The sequence below is a fragment of the Acanthopagrus latus genome, chromosome 10, assembly GCF_904848185.1.
Source record: "Acanthopagrus latus isolate v.2019 chromosome 10, fAcaLat1.1, whole genome shotgun sequence".
In the NCBI taxonomy this organism is placed as follows: domain Eukaryota; kingdom Metazoa; phylum Chordata; class Actinopteri; order Spariformes; family Sparidae; genus Acanthopagrus; species Acanthopagrus latus.
The window spans coordinates 13,878,393-13,901,408 of NC_051048.1; the positions used below are offsets into that span (position 1 = coordinate 13,878,393).

Sequence of the window (23,016 nt, forward strand, 5' to 3'; positions counted from 1 at the left end):
ATTTGTTCTCCAAATATTGGACGTTGAGACCAGCTTCTTCTTGGGATTGCACAGCAAACACCAGAACACAACAACTTTTCTCTGTTGTTTTATTCAAACTCATGTATTTCTCGAGGTACGGCCAAGGCGACTCCCTCGGGATCAATTCGTCTCTGTCCTCCTCACCCTCTGCCATCAAGTAAGGTAACTCACTCAAGCTCACCTGTCTGTATTCCCCTACAGCAAAGACGTTGTAGGCATCAGCCCAAGGATTGGTCCATGATGTCACCATCATATGGAAGTGCTTCTGTCAGCTCTACATACACGGCTGTGGCAGTGGCGTCATTGACTGATCTTTTTATTTCGGACCACAGCAGAAAGCTTCGCCAGAGTCCTGCAAGGGTCTTATTTTGCAAACCTGCATCCGCCCATACCCGCCATAATTAAAACCGCTTCCGACCCGTTTTCCAACAGTAGCACAAATTAGATCCCGTACCCGAGCCAATGCGCTATGACTTGAAACCGATGCCCACACCCAAAGGAAAATTACATGGATGCGATTTTTAAAAATGAAAGTAAGCCAGCGTGGGGAATGGGAGTTCTGGAAGGGCACAAAATATAAATGCTTATTATTTTGAAATGCAGGCTAATAATTTTTTTTTTTTTTTTTGCACATGACACCTTGAAAATGGCAATCGCAAAACCTGACCTGCGCTCCCCAGGCGTCCCACCTGATCCGCACCCGTGTCCAAGGCTGCTTTAGTGAACAGGCTTACCTGGGCTGAAGCCCCGGGGCCTCCCGAGTTCAGGGGCCTCCCATGTTCAGGTTAATCGATTCTTCCCAGGCTGCGCCGCCACTGTAAACAAATGTACCCCACTCGCAAATTTGCAATGACGTCACACACACAAGCTGCTGCAGAGCAGAGGTGAGCTGAGCTGCTATATGCAATGCACTGTGGAGAAATGTCGTCCCGGCAAAATTAAAAGTCTGGTTGCATTTCACAAACAAGGATGACACTTCAGGATCGTCACCTGCAATACCTGTAAGAGGGATCTGTGCACCAAAGGTGGTAATACAGCATTTGGCCACACAGCACGGCATTATACTCTATCAATGCCGTGTGTTTGACACACTTAGCAGCACCAGTGCTAGCACTAGCACAGCTGGTAAAATTAAACAACTGGCCAAGGTAATTTTACTCATTTGAGTATTATTTATTTGTTTATTGAGGACTCATTTGAGTATTGTTTATTCTCAGCAGTAAATAATTAAGATTTATATCAATAAACCTGAAATTTATTTTAATAAACCAGGTAGACGTAGATTACATAGATATTTTTTTTTTTTTTTTTTTTTTAATGAGACTCTATAAATCGAGGGGATGGAGGGCCTACAAAATCTCTCAGCCCTGGGGCCTAACATTAGGTTAAGGCGGCCCTGCCCGTGTCCAATACAGTACATTATTTTTCATTCGTTTCATCCAAATTGTGCGGGTTACCCGCGGATACCCCAACCCCTGCAGGACTCTGAGCTCCACTGCGCTGCAAGTACGTAGTGACTCAATGTGGGTGGAGTTAAATGTTTAACTCCGCCCACATTGAGTCACTCCGTGATCTGCATTCTGCAGCCAGGGATACTTGCAGCCACATTGAACTGCGGAAGAAAAAGAAGAATGTGTGTCTGAGAGAGAAGAAGCAATACAGTTGGCAAAATGGAGGCAAGCAAGATTTTTTATTTTGTATTAAATTGCTACTTTACAATATTTGTGACAGACAAGGAAGGAGATAACATCATTTTATTTTGATGTTATGCTCTGTATGTTTTTGCAGTCTACAACTTGATGATACACCAAGTTATGAGCTTTGTTTTAAGTTATTAGCTTTTGCTAATTATTTTACGCACAGCTGGACTTTTCCCAGTTGGCCGACGTACTTTTTTGGGGAAAATGTTATGCAGAGTTTTCACGTGCATTTTGTGAATATAAACCTGGAAATAAACTTTCAAATATCCTTTTTCTGAGTTTTAGATTAATATTTATATCCAACTTATTTGGCAGTGTTTTGTTACATTTGGAAGTGGCCCCTCAAAAAAAGTTCAGGCGTTCAGATTCTGTCGCTGAAGCATCAGGTATTGTTCAAAGCAGTATTATTGTACATCCATCAAAGTTGTAGAGGTGGGATGTTACAGAGCTGGTTTTACAGTCATTTCTCAATTTTCATTAAACCAGTATACTTAAAATCAGCAACTGATCTTTATTAAATTTTGCATTGTTACTGTGCCTATAAGAACCACTTAATTTCTTTTCTAGAGGAAGTTGACAACTTGCCAGAACTGGGAACAGGGAATGCAGTATTTAACATGTGTCTATGTCTATACTGTTTGTCACAATCACTTGGGGAAATGCCATGGTAGACTTGTTTTTTTAAATATAGGCAGCATGGATAAAATAATGAACTTACACTTAAAATCTTACACAAGTTAAAAATAGGAAAGTCTATCAAATGCATGAACCTTTTTCATAGCTGTTTCTGTTTTAATATAGTTAAAAGCCCAGTATTAAGTCTTGATTTCATTTCACTGTTCCAGTTCAGCTGGCCCTAGTTACACAAGTTTCGAGTTCAGTGGGAGCTGAACCTTAGTAACAAGTTGTGTGTGAAGTTGTGAGGGCTCATGAAAGTGTAAACTTATTACCATTATTTTATTCACAAGATGAAAGAATAACGTATATCAAATATTATGTATTATTACTATTATTATGTAGGCTGGTATTTACATTTAAGATACATGTTTTCCTTAAGAACATTTTGGCACCAGACCTGATCTTGATATGAATAATAAGGTGCCCCATCCAAAAGCTTTTTATTTAAGTATAAGCTGAACGCAGAGGTGTAACTTATCAGGACAGAGTTGAGGACTTTCTCTGTGTATTTTAATTAAATGTAGCTGACAAGTGAATTTGGAATTGTATCGTTATTCTACTTATGCATACGTGCACTGTAAAAAAAAATAAAAAAAAAAAAAAAATCTGTAAAAAAACAGATAAAGTCCTGGCAGAAAATTACAGAGAATTTATCTGTTAATGTCACAGACACTTCTGTTAATCCTAAAACGGATAATTATGTAGATTTACAGTATATTCTCTGTTCACAGACACTTCAGTTAATTCCATAGATTTACAGTGTTTCCTCAGTAGCATTTGCTACCAAGAAATGTCTTCACCACTGAAAAATCTGTACCATTTCTATGGACAGTTTCTTTAAATTTGAAACATAAAATTCTGAATAGTCAGTAGCAGCCTACATTTTAAGGTAAATAAACATACACTATATTACCAAAAGTATTCGCTCACCCATTCAAATGATCAGAATCAGGTGTTCTAATCACTTGGCCTGGCCCCAGGTGTATAAATTCAAGCACTCAGGCATGCAGACTGTGAAACAAGACATTTGTGAAAGAATGGGCCGCTCTCAGGAGCTCAGTGAATTCCAGCGTGGAACTGTCATAGGATGCCACTTGTGCAACAAATCCAGTCGAGAAATTTCCTCGCTCCTAAATATTCCACAGTCAACTGTCAGCTCTATTATAACAAAATGGAAGCATTTGGGAACAACAGCAACTCAGCCACGAAGTGGTAGGCCACGTAAAGTGACGGAGAGGGGTCAGCGGATGCTGAAGCGCATAGTGCAAAGAGGTCGCCGACTTTCTGCACAGTCAATTGCTAGAGAGCTACAAACTTCATGTGACCTTCAGATTAGCCCAAGTACAGTACGCAGAGAGCTTCATGGAATGGGTTTCCATGGCCGAGCAGCTGCAGCCAAGCCACACATCACCAAGTGCAATGCAAGGCGTCGGATGCAATGGTGTAAAGCACGCCGTCACTGGCCTCTAGAGCAGTGGAGACGCGTTCTCTGGAGTGATGAATCACGCTTTTCCATCTGGCAATCTGATGGACGAGTCTGGGTTTGGAGGTTGCCAGGAGAACGGTACATTTCAGATTGCATTGTGCCAACTGTGAAATTTGGTGGAGGAGGAATTATGGTATGGGGTTGTTTTTCAGGAGCTGGGCTTGGCCCCTTAGTTCCAGTGAAAGGAACATTGAATGCTTCAGGATACCAAAACATTTTGGACAATTCCATGCTCCCAACCTTGTGGGAACAGTTTGGAGCGGGCCCCTTCCTCTTCCAACATGACTGTGCACCAGTGCACAAAGCAAGGTCCATAAAGACGTGGATGACAGAGTCTGGTGTGGATGAACTTGACTGGCCTGCACAGAGTCCTGACCTGAACCCGATAGAACACCTTTGGGATGAATTAGAGCGGAGACTGAGAGCCAGGCCTTCTCGACCAACATCAGTGTGTGACCTCACCAATGCGCTTTTGGAAGAATGGTCAAAAATTCCTATAAACACTCTCCTCAACCTTGTGGACAGTCTTCCCAGAAGAGTTGAAGCTGTAATAGCTGCAAAAGGTGGACCGACATCATATTGAATTCTATGAGTTAGGAATGGGATGGCACTTCAGTTCATAGAATGAGTAAAGGCAGGTGAGCGAATACTTTTGGTAATATAGTGTATATTTTCTTCCACTCTAATGCTAAAATACAATGACAAATGGTATCCATCACCAGACCAATGTAATGAGTTAAAATTAGGGCTGTCAGTTTAACGCGTTAATTAGATTAATTAATTACACTGCAAATTAAAGCATTATACAAATGATTGCAACTAATGAGATTCTGAGTGGCAATTCAATGCGCGAGCATTTTAAATTTGGCCCACTGAATGACCCGCAGGCTACTTAGCAGTGGCACGTCACGGTAGCACTAGCACTGAGGAACTTGTCTGGACGTGTTTGTCACTTCCCACCTGTCTTGCTAGTCAAAGCAGGGTGACTGTAAGAGACATGAGCCGTTTTTAGACAGAGCACCAAGCCACCACTTTTCCCGTCCTTTTGGCTGCTCAGTCCGTGGTTTTAGACAGAGGACAGCAAATTGGGGGTCTGTTTTGGTCCGCCGATTTTCCGCCTCGGAGGGTACACTTATTTCTGCCTCGCTTGCTATCTAAAAATGAGGCAGAAATGTGCTGGCCTCTGCGTGAGGTGGGTGGAGGTGTCAATGACCTGCACTGTTTGCGACCCACGGCTGGGGAGTTTTACAACCAAGAAACAGCTGATCACAGCAGTCAGGCCATCACTTCATCTGCGGACATTAAGATGAACAACTGGACAGCCGCAGAGATCCAGGAGATGCAGCATCTCCACGGTCTCTGTAGCTGTTTGGTTGTGTTAGCTTGTTGTTGTGTCTGCAAGCTTGGGATGGTCGCTACTTTAAAATTAAAAGCCCCCCGCTAGGAACCCAGTTCTAAATGGGGTGCAATGTAAAGCTCTTATTTTGAAGACAAATTCTATGTCACTGTTCACAGCCTTATACTTCTACTATTCATTTTGAATTGCTGTATTGAGTCAGCTTTAGTACTCATTTTGAATTGAGAGTCTGCTTAAGTGCCTATTGGAGACTCAGCCTTATTTTATTTCTGAATTTTATTTATTTAAGTGTATTTGTGTTGCATTTTTGAATAATGCACCTGGCCTAATTGGTTTGCAGGGATGAGCTTGACCATTTTCTTTTGAATTTCATTAATGAAACACACTTCACCAAAAAATGTGGATTTCAAACCTTCTCTTCTTAGTGTATTCAATTGATTAGTCATGCAATACAATTTTGTAATGTCCTAGAATTCGAATTCTTTATTTGGGTACCTTTAGCAGATATGAGATTAAAATGCGAGAGATTAGATTATTTAGATGTTTTTTTTTTTTTTTAATTGCCTGACAGCCCTAGTTAAAATAACTAAACATCTAATACAGCAATATGATCAAATACAATCACCACAACATATATAAATTGAACATGTTTATTTTTTTATGCCATGAAGGATATGCTTAAAAGTGCATTCAATGGATACATTTTGAAATTAAGTTTTTTCTTTTACAATTTTTGAAAAATATGCAAAGCACCATGTTTTGGATCAGACTTTTTGCTTTAAAACAGCAACAAACAGAATAAAACAAATTAAAAACATTAAAATTAAGATTCATAAAGTGCATTCCAGGGATGGCCCAATGGATTTGTTAGAGAGAAAGATTATGAAGTGATCAGGGCATCCCTTGTTCATTCAATGCTGTGTGTTTGTCACATCGCGGTGAGGTTGTCTTGTCTTGGGATCTGTCTTGTGAACTTCCTGTTTTATTTTGAAATTAACTCTCCTTTCGTTTCAGGTCACTTGCCCTTCCTTCTGTGTCCCTGGTCTGACGTCATCCCTGATTCCTGATTGTTTCCACCTGTGTTCCCCTCCCTCATGTGTATATAGTCTCTGTCTTCCCCTGTCTTCGTTGCCTAAGTATTTCGTCTTCCATGTCGCATACTAAAGCCTTGAACCACAGCCTTGAACCTCGTCGTGTTAAGTATTTTCTTGTTTTATTCATCTGTATTTTGCCTCTCTAGGAGAGTGATTTTTCTTTGTAAATTTTCTGGTTAGAAGTTTTGAGTTTGAAGTTTGAATTTTCATAGCCTTTTGTTTGTCCTCTTTGTGAGTGATTTTTTGTTGATTAATTTTGATAACTTAGAGCAGTGCATTTCATAGCCTGTCTTTTCCTCTTCGGAGAGTTTTATTTTTTTAATCGTTAATTTCTTAGAAATTCTAGAATAGAGTAGATTCCTCCTTCGGGAGCGCCTTTTGTTATTTCATGTTCCTTGTTGTTTGTCTTGTTTGTCTCATGAAGATTTTCATAGTCATTTTGTTTTCATTCATCCTGGAGAATAACAAAATCAGATTAATAAAATTTGATTGTACTTCCGCCCAATCTGCATCTGAGTCCTATTTTCTGTCCAAGTCTGTCAGTGTTAGCTTTATACACAACAGAACAAAAACAATACATTGAACAACACTTCACTGAACTATGTGCAAAGCACCATTTAAAAAGTGCTCATTTTGTAGAAGATTGTTTAAACAACAACAAACAGAGTAAACAATTATACATTCATTAACAACATGACAATGATGGTGTTGCACCAAAAGATGTGGTGTCATAGTTCCATTTTTAATGGTCCATCAAAAATATATATAGAACAGGTATTAAACAGCTGTTATATATTTGAGTATATATTTTTGATCGACCATTAAAAATGTATAAAGTATAAGGACAACACTCAATATAATGCACTCAAGTATACCGCCAACATTCACTATGACCTCAATAATAATAGTATAATCATCACCTTTCTGATAATGTCAACAAAAACTGAAAATGTAAAAGCTTCAAAAAGAAGACTGTATATCATATTGCACATACGTACCTAATGAAGTATCTGGTGAGTGTATTTACAATGTTCAACTTAAAGGTCCCATATTATACTGTTTTTCATCAATTTCACACAGCTGTCAGAGGTAGAACAACTATGTGTTCAATATGCATTGCCCCAAACCCATCCCTGGTCCTGAATTTCAGCTGTCTAAAAGTTGCTCTACTGAGCTCTCCTGACAGCAGTCTGTTTCTGTGCCTGCACCTTTAAATGCTAATGAGCTCTGTCTGTCAACTCCTACCTGGAGAGCCCTTCCTGCTATGTCACTCTCAGGGAGGGGAAGCCCCTTGCGCTACAGGTAGCATGTACTAATGTTTACGGTGGATGTATATTTAAATGTATTGTTATGGCTCGCAGAGATTTTTTTCATTCAACCTACCAGTTTGACTCAGAATCGGACCCAGAGGAGAGGCTCCTGAAGAAGTACAGACTCTGTGGCTGCAGCAGGATGTTTCAGAATGGTTAGTGTGTCTGAATAATGTTATATATGTATATATATGTATGTCTTGTTACAGTTACTACCATGTAGCTAGTGGCTAACAGCAATAGCAGCAGAGCATAACAGCTAATAGCAAATTTCAACCTGACTTCCCCATACTCGTTGGCAACTGTGAATACTATCAAACCGCGGTGACACTTATTGCTGGCTCCCGTGCAGTTGCTGGGTCCGGTATGGTTGGGATGAATCCTTTTACGAGGGTCAGTGTCGAGGCAAAGCCAGCTTTTACTGACCCTCGTTTCTGAAGCAGTCCGATGTGAAGTGGTTAGCACATAAACACAAACCGCAGCACGTTGTCATTAAAAATGAAATGCAACCACTGTCTCCTCTGTTGTTCTGTAGCTGGGACAGAATATAGGCACTTAACGTTGTCTAGCTCTGAGTGACGACATTGTGAAACACTGCTGTCTGACCGCTGGACACACTGAACTTCACCTTGGGGATGAACGCCCCCTTCTCCGCTACCTCCTATCACCACGCAGAGGAGGTCGGCCTATGATAATGACTCCTTTCGTTACGTAACGAAAGGAGCAGAATTTGAACAGCATGTACATAGGAGCGCCATTTTACCAGTGGGTGGGCTACAGAGTCCATGCAAGAATTGCTTGTTTTCCTCATTCTGGGAGTTGACAGGCTCAGCTGAGGACCAGCTGATATAAGTAGAGACCAGAGAAAACATGTTTTTCACAATATGGGACCTTTAATAAACAGCAACAAAATATGCTCTATACATAACATTTCAAAACATAAAGAGTTGCGTACATAAAACTAAAAGAAAGTGTAGCTCAGGGCCACAGTGAGGAAGTTGATATGGTCACTGACAACTTCCTGATTGACAGCAATCTTAAATCGTTGATCACCTTAAACATAGATTAATTTAGATAGTGGAAGTTAGAAAAAATTAACAAAGAAAAGAAAAACAATGCACATCCACTTCAGAAAACCACCGCAAACATAATTATTTAAATCTTATATTATTCTTTTTACGAGTGGTGTGGCCTTTGTTCAACAAAGTGCTGCATTTTAATTCATTTAAAAGTGTCCTAATTGTCTCAGCTAAGTATAGATACTTAGTTATTGCACTTTTTTTGGAGGTTTTTATATTTATCAGGACTTTTACTCCACTACATTTACATTTGATGAAGTATTTTTAAGCATGCAGCTTAACTTAAATTGACTGGCACTTTGCATAGAGAGTAAAGATTAAAAAGTAAGAGTAAAAAGCAAGAGTAAAGAGTAAGAGGAAAGAGAAAAAGTAGTAACTACAATAAGCCTAAACCTCGAAAGCTCAGTTTTTGCCCCGTTTTTGTTAAGAGCTTTAAAGTACATCTAGAACTCATTTTTTGCTCTTATACAAGCTGATAATCCTTGTATCGAGAGCTCTGTTAGAACGAAAAGAAAAAAGTTTGTTTTTTGGCCCATTAAAAAAAGTTACTGTGTGTTATATATTAAGGGATCTAAGGACATTTGTTGACATATGGAGATTTGTAGTCCGATGCTGCCCTCTAGAGGTCGTATGTATTATATATGTGTTGATGCGTGTTCAGACCGGGGATTCAGTGACGAAAGGAAATAAAGGGCTACGGCCGCAAGACAAAGTTGGCTCCATCTTAATGTTATACAGGTAGTCAAGCGGAGTAACTCATAAGGATATAACAAAGTGGCGACGAGGATCATCGGCATCTGCGTGTGTGTTTGTACTCGGTTGGAAGGAAAATACCGGGCGAACTGTGTTTTCTAACCGTGACCGTGGAACATCGATCAGCTGGATGCTAAGCTAACAAATTAGCGGTTAGCTTCACTGTCAGGAGGACGGCGCAACGCAGCGGCACTAACAAAAGGAGCAGTGAGTAGAAATACAGCCAAACTACCGAAGCTGTTACAACGGACAGTAACCTGCTAAAAGCTAATATGACGGGGATTGTTGGCAATATTGGCCCTTTTGATGAAAGTGCTGAGCAATGGAGCTCTTACACGGAGCGTTTTGATTACTTCGTCCAAGCTAACGGCATTGGGGGGGACAGGCTTGTGCCGACATTTCTGAGTGTGATGGGCCCCAGGACATTTAACCTGCTACGGTGCCTTGTACAGCCGGAGAAGCCCGGGAGCAAGAGTTATGGCAGCATAGTAACCATCTTGACATCGCATTTTTCACCAAAACCGTTGGTGATTGCTGAACGTTTCCGATTTCATAAGAGAAATCAGGCTGAAGGAGAGTCGGTAACAGTGTTTGTTGCTGCTCTGAAGAAGCTAGCTGAGCACTGTGAATTCAATGAGGTGCTAAATGATACTATTAGAGACAGACTCGTGTGCGGGCTGAGGAGCGAAGCTGTGCAGAAACGCCTGCTAACTGAAAGTGCACTTACTCTGGACAAAGCCATTGAAATCAGTGTGTCCATGGAGTTAGCTGCTAAAGAGGCACATCAGCTCAGCTCAACGGGGAAACTTCATAAGGTTTACACTGAAGAAAAGGGAAGGCAGAACAAATGCTACAGATGCGATAAAACAGGACACTTGGCAGCCGACTGTTGGAGCAAGGATGTCGAATGCAGGAAATGCAACAAAAAAGGACATCTGGAACGCGCTTGCAGAAGTAAAACAGCTCACAAGAAAACAAAACACTTCAACAAAACCCCAAAAGACAGAGGTAAAGAGAGACACTCTGTTCATAATGTGCAAGTAAACGACACAGCAACTGGATGCAGCAGCTCATCAGATGAGGCAACAGTGTATGTGCTGTCAGTCACTGGAGGTGCAGGAGGCTACTGGGTGGCACCACTGCTGGATGGGAAACCAGTACGGATGGAAATCGACACAGGTGCAGCAGTTTCACTAGTATCAGAAGCTGTTTATAAAAAAACTCTGCAACATCTGCCACTAAAATCATCCACGCTCATCCTGAAAACCTACACCGGAGAGCCTGTGCCAACTAAAGGAGTCATCGATGTCACTGTCCAGGTGAACGGACAGACAGCTAAGTTACCACTGTACGTGGTTGAAGGAAACTTCCCATCTCTGCTGGGCCGCTCATGGTTGGAGGAGCTCATACTGGACTGGCCAGCAGTTCGCAGGCTGAGCAAAGAGGACTCACGTCTTACAGCTGTGCTAAATAAACACACTGCAGTATTTAAAGAGGAACTTGGTAACATGAAAGACTTCTCAGTAAAACTGAATCTAAGGCCTGATAGCCGACCCAAGTTTCTTAAAGCTAGACCAGTTCCTTATGCAATAAGGCCAAAGGTGGAGGCAGAGCTGGAAAACCTGGTCAAAAGTGGTGTGCTGGAACCTGTCAGCCAGAGCGACTGGGCAACGCCAATTGTACCGGTCATGAAGAAGGATGACTCAGTGAGAGTATGTGGGGATTTCAAAGTCACCTTAAACCCAGTGTTGGAGGCTGAGCAATATCCACTTCCCCACATTGATGATCTGTTCACTGGCTTGGCTGGAGGAAAGAAATTCAGCAAGATTGATCTTAACCAAGCCTACCTCCAGATGCACGTTGATGAGAAGTCTAAAGAGTTGCTCACGATAGTTACTCACAAGGGCCTCTACAGATACTGCAGACTGCCATTTGGAATAACATCGGCCCCAGCTCTCTTCCAGCGTGCAATGGACCAGATTCTGAGTGGATTGTCTGGAGTCCAGTGCTATCTAGATGACATCCTTGTCACGGGGGAGACGGAGGAAGAGCATCTGAAAAATCTGGATGCCACACTGGAGCGACTGGAGCGACATACCCAGAAGAATGGGGCAGAATAATCCCCAGGGTAATGTCAGGGATGAGCAGTCTACCTTATTCCCTTAGAGAGGAAAAAACAAAACAAAAAAAAAACAAAAAAAAAAAACGTTATTTGAGTTGATGTATGCACTAAATGTTTATTGTTTCGGTGGCATTTTTGATTAGCTAAGAGTGTACTGTGATTTCCTGTTTAACAGTGATGAAGCACTTACGGTATTATTACCAGTTACACTGAGTAAGCCGTACATTTAAGTTATTAGTGTTGCGCTCTTTGTTGCAACTTATTCTACTAGTCATACAGGATAATATACTAGTGACGAAAATGTTTAAGAATGTTTCTTTCAGTTGTTACTACCGCTTGTTCATTTAGTGGGGAGGAGTATGTTATATATTAAGGGATCTAAGGACATTTGTTGACATATGGAGATTTGTAGTCCGATGCTGCCCTCTAGAGGTCGTATGTATTATATATGTGTTGACGCGTGTTCAGACCGGGGATTCAGTGACGAAAGGAAATAAAGGGCTACGGCCGCAAGACAAAGTTGGCTCCATCTTAATGTTATACAGGTAGTCAAGCGGAGTAACTCATAAGGATATAACACTGTGTACCATTAACATCAGAACCCTTTGGTTTTCAGATCATGAATATTACAAAACATATTTCACCAAGAGATATCGTTGTTAGGATGACGAGCAGGGAGGCACGTAAATTAAAAGGCAGCAGCTAAGGAATTGTCAGGAAACAAACCAAATAAGTGGGATATTACAGATTTCTTTATACATTTGTTTTAAACAAGGTGAGAGAGATAGGTGAGAGAACCATAGCCCATACATAAAGAGGCTTTTTGTTATTATTTTAGTGAAAATCACATTTTCCTTTTTTTGTGGGTGTGTCCAAAGTCTGTAAAAATACTGATGGATCTTGTGTTCATTGTCTGGGGTCTAAATCTATACAAGCCATTACAAAAAATAGGTCTAATGAATAGCTGCAAAACAGAAACAACATAATAAAAAGTACAAACCTACCTCACTTTGGTGGAAAAGGAGATCAGACTTTTCATTGAAGAATTTCGCAATGCCTGAGATCACCTGTACTGGATTTTTCCCCTGGTGGCATCTTCATCCCATTTGAGTTGAGGAAGTCTTTGATGCTCTTTGCCTTTCTGGACATTTCCTCTGCCAGCTTTGTTTGCACTGGTAAGCCAAAGAAGGCACGTGTGGTCAAACAGGTGAACAGCTTCAAAAAGGAAGGGCCACTCTCGCCGTACTCTTTTTATAGTGCTTCGTTTGTTGATAGTTGCACACTGGATGGAATATGTTTCAGTCATCAATATGCGAACACACGACTCATGAAGATGACGGGTTATGAAGGTTTTGAAGTCATCATGTTTAGACTCTAGTTCTGCTATATCCTCAATAGCAGGCTGCCACTTCAAACACCCATAACAATCTGAGTGTGGACTTTTTCCTTACTGCGTCTTCACCCTCTGCTGGCCTCTTTGTTGGGCTGAAGGTAAATGACCTTCAAATATTTTCAAGTCTGTTTTCTAGCTGTATGAAGAGAGCATCATATCCTGTTCCAATGACTTTAGTTCCATTGAGCTCTCTGTCTTGAAAAGAGCAGGGATATTGTTCTACAGTCTTCTTGGCAATTTCCCACAGCTTTGCTCTTCAAGGCCTTCCAGGTTCTTTACTAAATACATTGTCAATGACTATACAAACCAGCTCTCTTCTCTCTTTGGTCTCTTCCTTTTCACTTAAGGCAAGCATGAGGTTTGGGGGCATTTTGTGCTATGGTACAGCATATGTCTCCCAGGATGAAGAATCCTCCATGGGACGAGGTGTCGCAGGTGGAGTTTGGGGCAGATGGACATTGTGTTGCAGAGTTGTCGAAGCAGAGCCGAGAACAGCTTGTGACTCTATGGATAACATGCATCTCCAAAAACTAATGAAATGACCAATGTTACATTTATTATTTAACATTTAAACTATAACAATCCAGGTATGGTATAAATAAATGCATGTCACCAGTGGTGTGTTTTACAAAACCACATTGCACTGGTTTAGCTAATAAAGTGTTGTGAACAAGCTGAAACAAAACTTGTCAAAATGTGGTCAAACTGTTTTTCTTAAAAATCAGCCAGCAGCTAGGTTTAGAATTTGCCAATTTTCAAGATTCGTGTCAAAGCTTTCTAAACATGACAATATTTTGATGTCATAAATGTATTAATTATTTATTGTCATTTTACATTTGTTTCTAGTGAGATATAACTAAGTGTTAATAGTACAACCCTAACCCTAATGAATATGCTATTGTGAAAATTACTGTTGCTGCTGTAGAAACAATATTTACTTTTATTCAAAATATAAATCAATCCTAATCATCTTCTGAATTTCTATTACCTCCCTCCTTCCTTCTATCCTTCCTTCTGTCTTTCCTTCCTTCTATCCTTCATTCCTTTCTTTTATCCATCCTTATATGCTTCCTTCCTTCCTTTCATCCTTCCTTCCCTCCTTCTATCCTTCCTTCCTTCCTTCCTTTCATCCTTCTATCCTTCCTTCCTTATCTTCCTATCCTTATCTATCTATCTATCTATCTATCTATCTATCTATCTATCTATCTATCTATCTATCTATCTATCTATCTATCTATCTATCTATCCTTCCTTCCTTCCTTCCTTCCTTCCTTCCTTCCTTCCTTCTGTCTGTCCTTCCTTCCTCTGGATAAAAGCTAGTGGATTCTGACACCTGAACCTGGGGGCTATAAAAAACTGCCCTGACTCTGATAACCCTGAAACAGCTGATGTCTATCAGCGAGTGACTTAGTGACATTTCTAAAGTTTTGACTTGACCTGATACATCTTTTGAAATAGCTATGCTTTCTTTCAAAGCGCATGGTCCAGGTTTGTATGAGTGGACCAAACTGTAGACTCAAGTATGCATAGTGAAGAAGATAGTGGTGTTTTGGTCTCAGATTTGAATGTGGGAATAAGTCTTGCCTCGTTTCGACATACTCTTCAGTCAGTACCTTCATGTAAGCAATCTGAGACTCTGAGAGGCTAGGTGGAGTTTCGACTGAGTCCCTCAGAAGAAGTACCAACTGCCAGACAGCGTTGTCAGCATCTTCAATTCTGTCACCAAAATAGGCAGGAACCGCAATAGCCACCTGTTTTGGGCTGCATAGCCTCCAAGCTTTTTTCCTTTGTTTGGAATAACATTTGGCTTGCTGTTGCTTTCACCTGGAAAAATCTGAGTCTGTCATTTAGTGACTCATAACTGAACCACTTCTCTTCTTTAATTGAGCATTGCAAACACATTGCTGGTCATAGCCCACAACACCCTCGAACAAGTCATGTACTAAACAGGGCGGCAGTCCAGGCTGGCACATGTGGAAATGTAATCATTTGTTAAAAACACTGTTGCCTTTAATGCCCTGATGCATGGTAACTTCAGGGTGACTCTCCAAAAACTGCACAGATTCATTATAATCAGCAGAATCTCTATGAGTACAAACTATTAAAGGGTTAGACAGAAACACATCTTTTGTGACTAGACAGTATCTACGGAAATACTGAGCAACACTGAAATTTTCTGTAAACCCACCAATCATGGGGGAGCCCTGATTATCTCCCATTATGCATGCAACAGTACCTCTGTATATCTTATCCTCAAAAGATATGCCCTATTCCCTCAGCTCACACAAGTCTGACACAAGGTCACAGAAAACTTTATCCACTCCAAAATGTTTACAATCTTTCTCTGTACAGAGCAGTACCAACTGGATTTGATCAACAGTTAATCTGGTGTGAGGATGTTTCCAAGAAATTCCCAAGAGTGAAGTACACAGCTAAAACTTTGTGCTTTTGCTTGGCAGATCCAAGAGGATTAGCCACCTCGAAAGCATCACCTTTAAAGAATCTGAGTCTGTAGCAAACATTGCATTAGATCTAATGGCATGCCCATCACTGAAATCATGAAGTGTACTGTCTTCAACATGAATAGGGTTAAAACGCTGAATTTCACTTCCCTTTTTCGGCTCTGCTCTTAGGCTATCCAGTAATGGAATGTAATGATAGTGTGTCCTCTGCCCTCTATCATCTTAGCCAAGTGTGACTTCAACAGGCTAAACACAGTTAAAGTGCATCTTGTCATACTGCAGCACCCGATGGTGTGTAGTTAAAGGACCACTTGCATGTAAGGCCTCGTGCATAGGGCTCCGCTCATATACACTCTTCCTCAGACATGTTAATGTTTCTGTTCGAACACCATACTGTTCAAGTTGTTAAGCTAGCACATCCATTGTATACTCCTGTTGAATATCCTGAAGAGTTTCATCTCATTTGCTATCTATGTAATTGAGGAGGCTGGGAATAAATACTTTGCCTGCAAACCCAAGTAAAACAGAGCTAGATTTTCAGTGTAGGCATCTAGAACTTTATCACTCTCAGCAGCCTTACTTTGGTCTGCATTACACACATCAGTTCCTTCATTCTCTGCAACATGTGCCCTCTCACCTGGAATATACTGTTCTGCAGCTTCACACAGATGAACAGATGCTACCTGGGTGACACTCCATCCTCTGTGATATCTGGCTAGATGAGATGAAAAAGATGTCTTTACGTTAAATGTCTTAGAACGTCCATCAAAGGGACAAGTTACAGTCAGACCCTCTTATGTAGTCACTCAAGTGTGACACGAGCCGTTTAACATCTGCATATTCTCTGCTGCAAACACTTCAACTGCTCAGACACACTCCGGTTCCAAGTTCGTCTGATCCCTGTATATGGGTGTGTTCGTGACATGTGAACAGCAAGGCAGTTGAATGAGGAAAACCTTCATCAACAATCTTTACGACCAATCTTTAAGATGTCTGTGTGATCCGCAGTGTTTCAGGTATTCTGTCAATGAGACACATTTAAATTCACAGACATTACAAGCCATCATGACGGCACTTGTTAACTGGCATCAGCCGGTTAACTATCTTTAGCAGGCCCAACTTTAGCAAGCCAAAAAAGACGGCTAATGACCGAATAGGTGGATCGACTGAGGCTGGGGCTATGTTAACTTCAGACCGTTGTCTCGCTAACTGGTGTTAGTTGGTTAGCTACTGTGGCAGACCCAACTCTTACAGGCTAATGTCTAAGTTAGCATTGTGTGGCTTATACGGTAATGTTAACGGTAATGTTAAACACAGGTTAACACAGACTGGACGACTCTTTCTAATTAAAACTATACACTACTACTACTACTACTACAACTACATATATACTATACTATTTTAGTTAAAGAAAATATAATTTGTATCACAGAAGTGCAATAAAGATTTCCCCAACTCTGAAGATGAAACTTGAAACTTGATGCCCTCCGTGGCCACTTCTTCATTCAGACATTAGCATGTAACGGCGCCTCATGCTCCCACAAAGCAATGCGTCCTTAAAAAGTATGGTTGATTAAACTAGCTAAACTAGTAACACCGCTACTTGTAGCGACGTTACTGCCCAACGCTGTTAAAAACACAGATCAGTGTTGGCTAACAGGTTAGGCTGTTGATGTTGGTGCTGTCTCTATCCTCTACTGTTTTGGCAGTGATTGTCCTGTAGAAAGAATAGCACAATTACTTATCTGACAGTAAATACAGCTTTTCAAGGACCGTGAAATTACTTTCAACTCTTAACACCACAACAATGGTTGCATTTTATGCAGCGACAAATATTCCTGAAATCAACCCAAAATAGCCTCTTCTACATCAGACATTTACTGTTATTTCATGTTTACCAATTCTACTTTTTATGGGGTTTAGCAAAATGTCACTTTCAGAGTAATTTACATAGTTTCTCATTCTCATTATTTTTACAATGCATTTTGACAATGGTGTGTAAAAGCTCTCCTTTCAGGACTTTGGGTTGTACACCTTGGAGTACTTGGCCTAAGAGAAAGGAGATCCATAATATCTGCAAAAATTATAGTAATTAGAGAAAACTGAAAAAAGTGAAGATGGATACCAAGTGATTATTCATAGGAATTGTTAGGTTCATTCTGTGTTTCCCACATTTACTGTGGTCAGTGGACAGTCATATCATAAATTGAAATGCAAAGTCTATTTTCAATTTTAAAAAATGTCTTAATGGTACCACTACTTTAAGCATTTTCCAGGTGCAGCTAATTAAATGATGCCAATCCTTTTTCATATTCTATCTCAGCTAAGGAGCACATTCTGACACATAAAGCAAACTAAATTGATATGAAAGGACAAATTTATATATGAAATGTATTCATCAAAGACACATTACATGAATAACAGTGGTCTGATACATGTTTCTATTAACATTAAGTTACACTCACCTGTCATGGGGAGACTGCAGAAATAATAGAAGCAGCAGAACATGGTTCTATCGTGAACTCACTCTTTGAGGGCTACAAGTTGATACGTCCCTCTCATAATAACTATAGGACACAGAAATAGGATACATCAACTCAACTGTAATACATTAAGTTCAAAGGCGATATAAGTAAAGGTCACATACATACCATCTAACAACATCTGCTTACAAATACAAATCAAACTATATTCACAGTTAACATAAATGTGACGCCCCATGTAAATATATCTCATACAGTAGTAGTCTGATATTTTAGCTAGCTAATTAATGTTAGCTACAAACTGCTAACGTTAGTGTTGGGCTAATACATATGACAGCAAGACAAGAAGCTTACGTTAGCTACGTTGACTACATAATGCAGAGTAATAATACATTTCCCCAACAAAAACTTTACCTGTCCAACAGAAATACTGCTAACATGGCGTCCGTGTTCTGGTCCTTTGACTCCTTCGACTCTGATGTTGATTCTCGTTTAAATTCTTTCACTTGTTGTGCTGTGTGTGGCTGTAGTTTCTCTGCCATTCGTGTCGTAACAGTCTGCCATAGCTCCAGCACACTGCTGGAGTTGAACAGACCCCGGCACAATTAGCATTGGAAGGAGTCAATACAGGGCGGGCAGGATGGTCAGGTAAAGGCAGATTGATTGACAGGTAATTTGTCCATAAAAAATCAACCGGCTAAAACTGATTGAATAAAGTTATTGCAGCCCTCTTGCTGCCAGAGGCCGTGATTTTTTTTTTTTTTTTTTCCAAAATCATTTCATACAAATATAATTAAAAAAAAAATAAAAATGTTTTTGAACAAAGTTACCTACCCCAGCTTTAAAGCGGTGGTTGCTGACTTTGTTTGGCTATAAAGAATCAAATGTTGGCATTCTAAGTTTCTGCTAACTAATGATGCATTCAAATGTGAACATGTCATACATATCGGGTTAACGTATCTACAATATGTGTCATATCATATTCACTTCTCGTGATGACCTTACTTTCATGTCGGGAAGGTTGTGACATTACACCTCAACAAGGTGGCTGTCAGGCCAGAGACCACCACCCATAATCCTAACTGCCAAAACGTGATGTTTTACGCAAAGTAAAGAGGTTTTTGGGGCTAAATTTAACCATAGCATAGGTACAGCATCATTACAACATAAGATTGGAAATTGAACATAATGAAACACAGAAGTTGCAACATAAATATGAAGTTTTCTGATATCCAACATACATTACCAGTATTTACTCTGGAAATTAGGTTTAAAATCTAAGAACGAGCTTGGCAGTTGCCTTAACCCACATGTTGGAAATTGCTGCTGTAAAACAATCACATGCAAATTAAAGGCTGGCTGATGTCTCTTTATGGTGCATAAATGCCTCAAGATAATAAGAAATTAAGATTTGATGTTAATGTCAACCTGTTACTTAAGCGTTTAATTCTATAACCCAGTTGAGAATGCATAGCCTTTGACTTCTTCTACAGTGTTCTCAGCTCGAAGGTCTCACTGAATACTTGAATGCCTCCTGGCATCAAGACATAAGTAATACATACAGCAGTGTGATGTCTTGGTTGCTCAGAATGCACACACATTACAATCCAAGGAAGCAATTAACTCTTTGTGGCATAGGGCTCAATGGCAAGCAGTGTGCAACATGGAGAGCCATGTAGCAGAACAATTATGTGCTATACAAATCTGCATGCAGCCAACTCATTAACCAGCACCTGAGAATCCTCCTTCATGGTATAACTGAGTGTGAATTAGGCTATTTAATCAATTACATTAATACTGACATTTTTTTCTAAGATGGGAGCTCAAAACACCACAGAGAGGCATTTACTTATAATTTTGTGATGAAAAGAATTGCTTTGTCTGTTTTCTACAGAAAAATACAAAGTACTCTTTTTACACAGCGATGACATTAGATGAAGCAATGCTACTATTTCTACATGATTTCAACACAATACATATCATTAGTGTTTGACAACTTGATATTCACAATCCTGTTGTTTAGTTCATGCCAGAATAATGGTTGCATGGGTATGTAAACAGCTTTGCTCGTCCAGTACTGCCACATTTAGCGGCAGGGACATCTTGTGACCATAGTAATTGTGAGGGGAACAAAATAGGAAATAAGGTGACAATGTATAATAGTGTCAAGATCTGCACAAGGATGAGAATGTGGTTGGTGGTTTGGAAAAACCAACACATCTTGTCAAGTGTAAAATCAAAAGTCATTGGTGAGTTCTTACCTACATACGTACTCACCGTACAGCTTACTTGTTTAACCAAAAACCTCAATCTTCTTATAAACCTAACCAGTTTGTTGTATTTCTAAAACTAACTGTTTTTTGTGCCAAAACCCTAACCAAAATGCCATAGTTTGACAACACATGATGATAAAGTTCCAGCAAGACTTTGTGTTCTATTGGTTGCTTGTGAAAATTGAAATTTAAGGCATTGCAGCAGAGACAGCAGAGACATCTTGCTGGGGTAGCACCACTACTGATGTTGGACTCAGCACTTTAATGTTTTATGGAGTGCTGTTTTACCCACCCTGCCTTCATTGCAGTAGGCCAGGAGCTTGTCCTCTTCCTTGGGGTGGAAGACAACTGTGTCCGGGGTGAAGGAGATGGATTGTCGCTGGAAGGAGGAGCCTTCGTCTGTGCTGATGAACAGCATCTGATCCCTCTCATTTATGGAGGAACCCACCAGCACCACCTGAAAGTGAGAGAGAGAGGAGAAAGGGAAAACAGAGGTCAGAGGTGAAACGGTCAAAGGGTAATGTCCGGCACTGTATTCATCACTCAGTTAGCAGTCTGTGGAAGATGCAAAGAGGCTGCCCTCCTCATATCAGTACTTGTGCATATTAATTCCCAGGTTTGCACTGGAAAACTGATGAATACAAATGCATGCATGACAACGCACACACATTTATTTGAAGCCATTATCTCGGAGACAAGAACTTTCCATCAACCTTACGTGCCACTTTGACCGAGGCAACACTGTATTGATTATCTATTCAGAGTTTTATAGCTCATAAAGTGAAATCATTAAACACAGGCCACACCATGACCTGTCAACCCACAAATCACCATTATGGCATAGACACCCAGAAGTAAGGCTATTTATTGATAGGAACTAATGAAGCTGTGTTCAGCATCATCGCTGGAATGTTTGCATCTGGTTATTACATAAAGTATTTTTTATAGTGTTTTCTTGTCAACCACTTAAGGGGATATTCCGGTGTAAGTTTAATCCATGGTCTAAAACACTGTGACACCGATTAAGACCCCCCCTTGAGAGATCAAGTTTGCAGACCCCTAGCTGATGTAATTTGAGCAACCTCAGAAAAAGACCGCACGATAACAATGCACAGCATTCTATGCCTCCAACAAGAAACCACTGTCAAAAAGCCGCAGATAATGCTCAGAGCAGCACCAAATTTCAGCAACAGGACAAATAGGTCCCAGCACATAGTTCGAGGCATCAAACAGCAGCTAGCTTAGCCGAATTTCTATTGTAAAGAGAACACAACTCACCACAACAACTTCCTCTTGTAGGGAAGCCCGACACGTCAAATACCGAGTGTGTTCGACCATGGATTAAATTTACATTGGAATATGCCTTGCCTTGAAATCACTCGCTGACAGCTGTATTCTTATTAAACATCTGCTTCATTCTGTTGCCAAGGTTTTGGATTAATGGATGCAGACATGACATGACTAACAACGGTGGATTTACAACAGTATCCTACTGTATTTTAGAATAATTGTAAAATACTGTTAAATATTCATCCCTCGCATGTAAATTAACAGTTAAATCAGTAGATAACTGTAATTTACCAGCATAAAACAGTATTTGTAATGAATTGCTGTAAATTTACGGTGGATTACAACAGTATCTTACTGTATTTTAAAATAATTGTAAAATACTGTTAAATATTCATGCTTACATGTAAATTAACAGTTAATGCTCAGTTAACGATACGACACTGCAATTCAACAGCATAAAACAGTATTTGTGATGAAATTGCTGTAAATTTACAGTGGATTATAACAGTATTTTACTGTATTTTAAAAGAATTGTAAAATATTGTTAAATATTCATCCCTCACAGTTAACAAAAAGAAACTGTAATTTAACAGTATGAAACAGTATTTTCTGTCAAGTAGTGGAGACATGTTCTAACATCCCTTCTCAAGTCAAGTCATTATCCATTAGCATCTTACTAATGATTGCAGGTTTATGTTTCTATTTTGATGATAGCACAATTTTTGAGTGACAATATGTAACCTAACTGGACTTTTGAGAGCACAGCTCCAGCCTATTATTCCAGCCAGAGAAGTCCAAGTGGAGTTCAACAGAGCAGGTAAAGTAAAGTTATGCTTATCTCCCAAAATCCAGTGTTTTGTCTGCATGATTATCTAACTGTTGACATTTCAGATGTTTCATTAGTTCAGGTTGCTAAATAATAGCAGTCTGGGATGCCGTCAGGGATGCCAGGGTGAAATTGGTCAGGGGGGCAGATTTTTTTCAAGTGAGACCTCAGGGGGCCAAATTACACTTTTAGCCTGGAAGACCAAACACTGACTCAACACGTGGATATGCTGCTTGAAATTATTCATGAAGGCCTACACATCAGAAAGAAATTTCATTGGCACCACAATAGCTTCACAATGAGGCCTACAATTACATAGCAGCCTAAAGCAAGTTACCCTCTAAAAACGTAACATTGTCCTATCCATGCAAGAAGCCTACATTTCTAAATTAGAAATGCAACAAAACAGACTAGGTGCTAACAAAACACATTTCCTATAAATGACACAAGTGTAAACTGTAAATTACTTTGATCATATTGATTGAAGGCTTGCACATGAAAACATGCCAATGCATAATTAGGCCAATTAAAAGAAGGCCAGGCCAAGTAGGCCTAAATGAGTCACAGAAAGTAAGTGCCAGAATAAAGTAATCCAACAACAGGCCAAGTGACTGAATATCCAGTAGGAATTAGTAAAACAAAAAGGTTCTTGAAAATATAGCCAAATATGACCTATCTTAAAACATTAC

General features: G+C 40.0%; 1 protein-coding gene across 9 annotated transcripts in view; it reads right to left on the bottom strand.

Annotated features, from left to right (window-relative positions):
- The window catches only part of sorcs2 (sortilin-related VPS10 domain containing receptor 2), a 534,678-nt gene that overhangs the window by 131,857 nt on the left and 379,805 nt on the right, over positions 1-23,016 (bottom strand). For all 9 annotated transcript variants that reach the window (XM_037111616.1, XM_037111617.1, XM_037111611.1 and 6 more), the window contains one exon: positions 20,504-20,668. In XM_037111616.1, the coding sequence (XP_036967511.1) occupies positions 20,504-20,668 (165 nt within the window). The remainder of the gene's footprint in view (positions 1-20,503; positions 20,669-23,016) is intronic.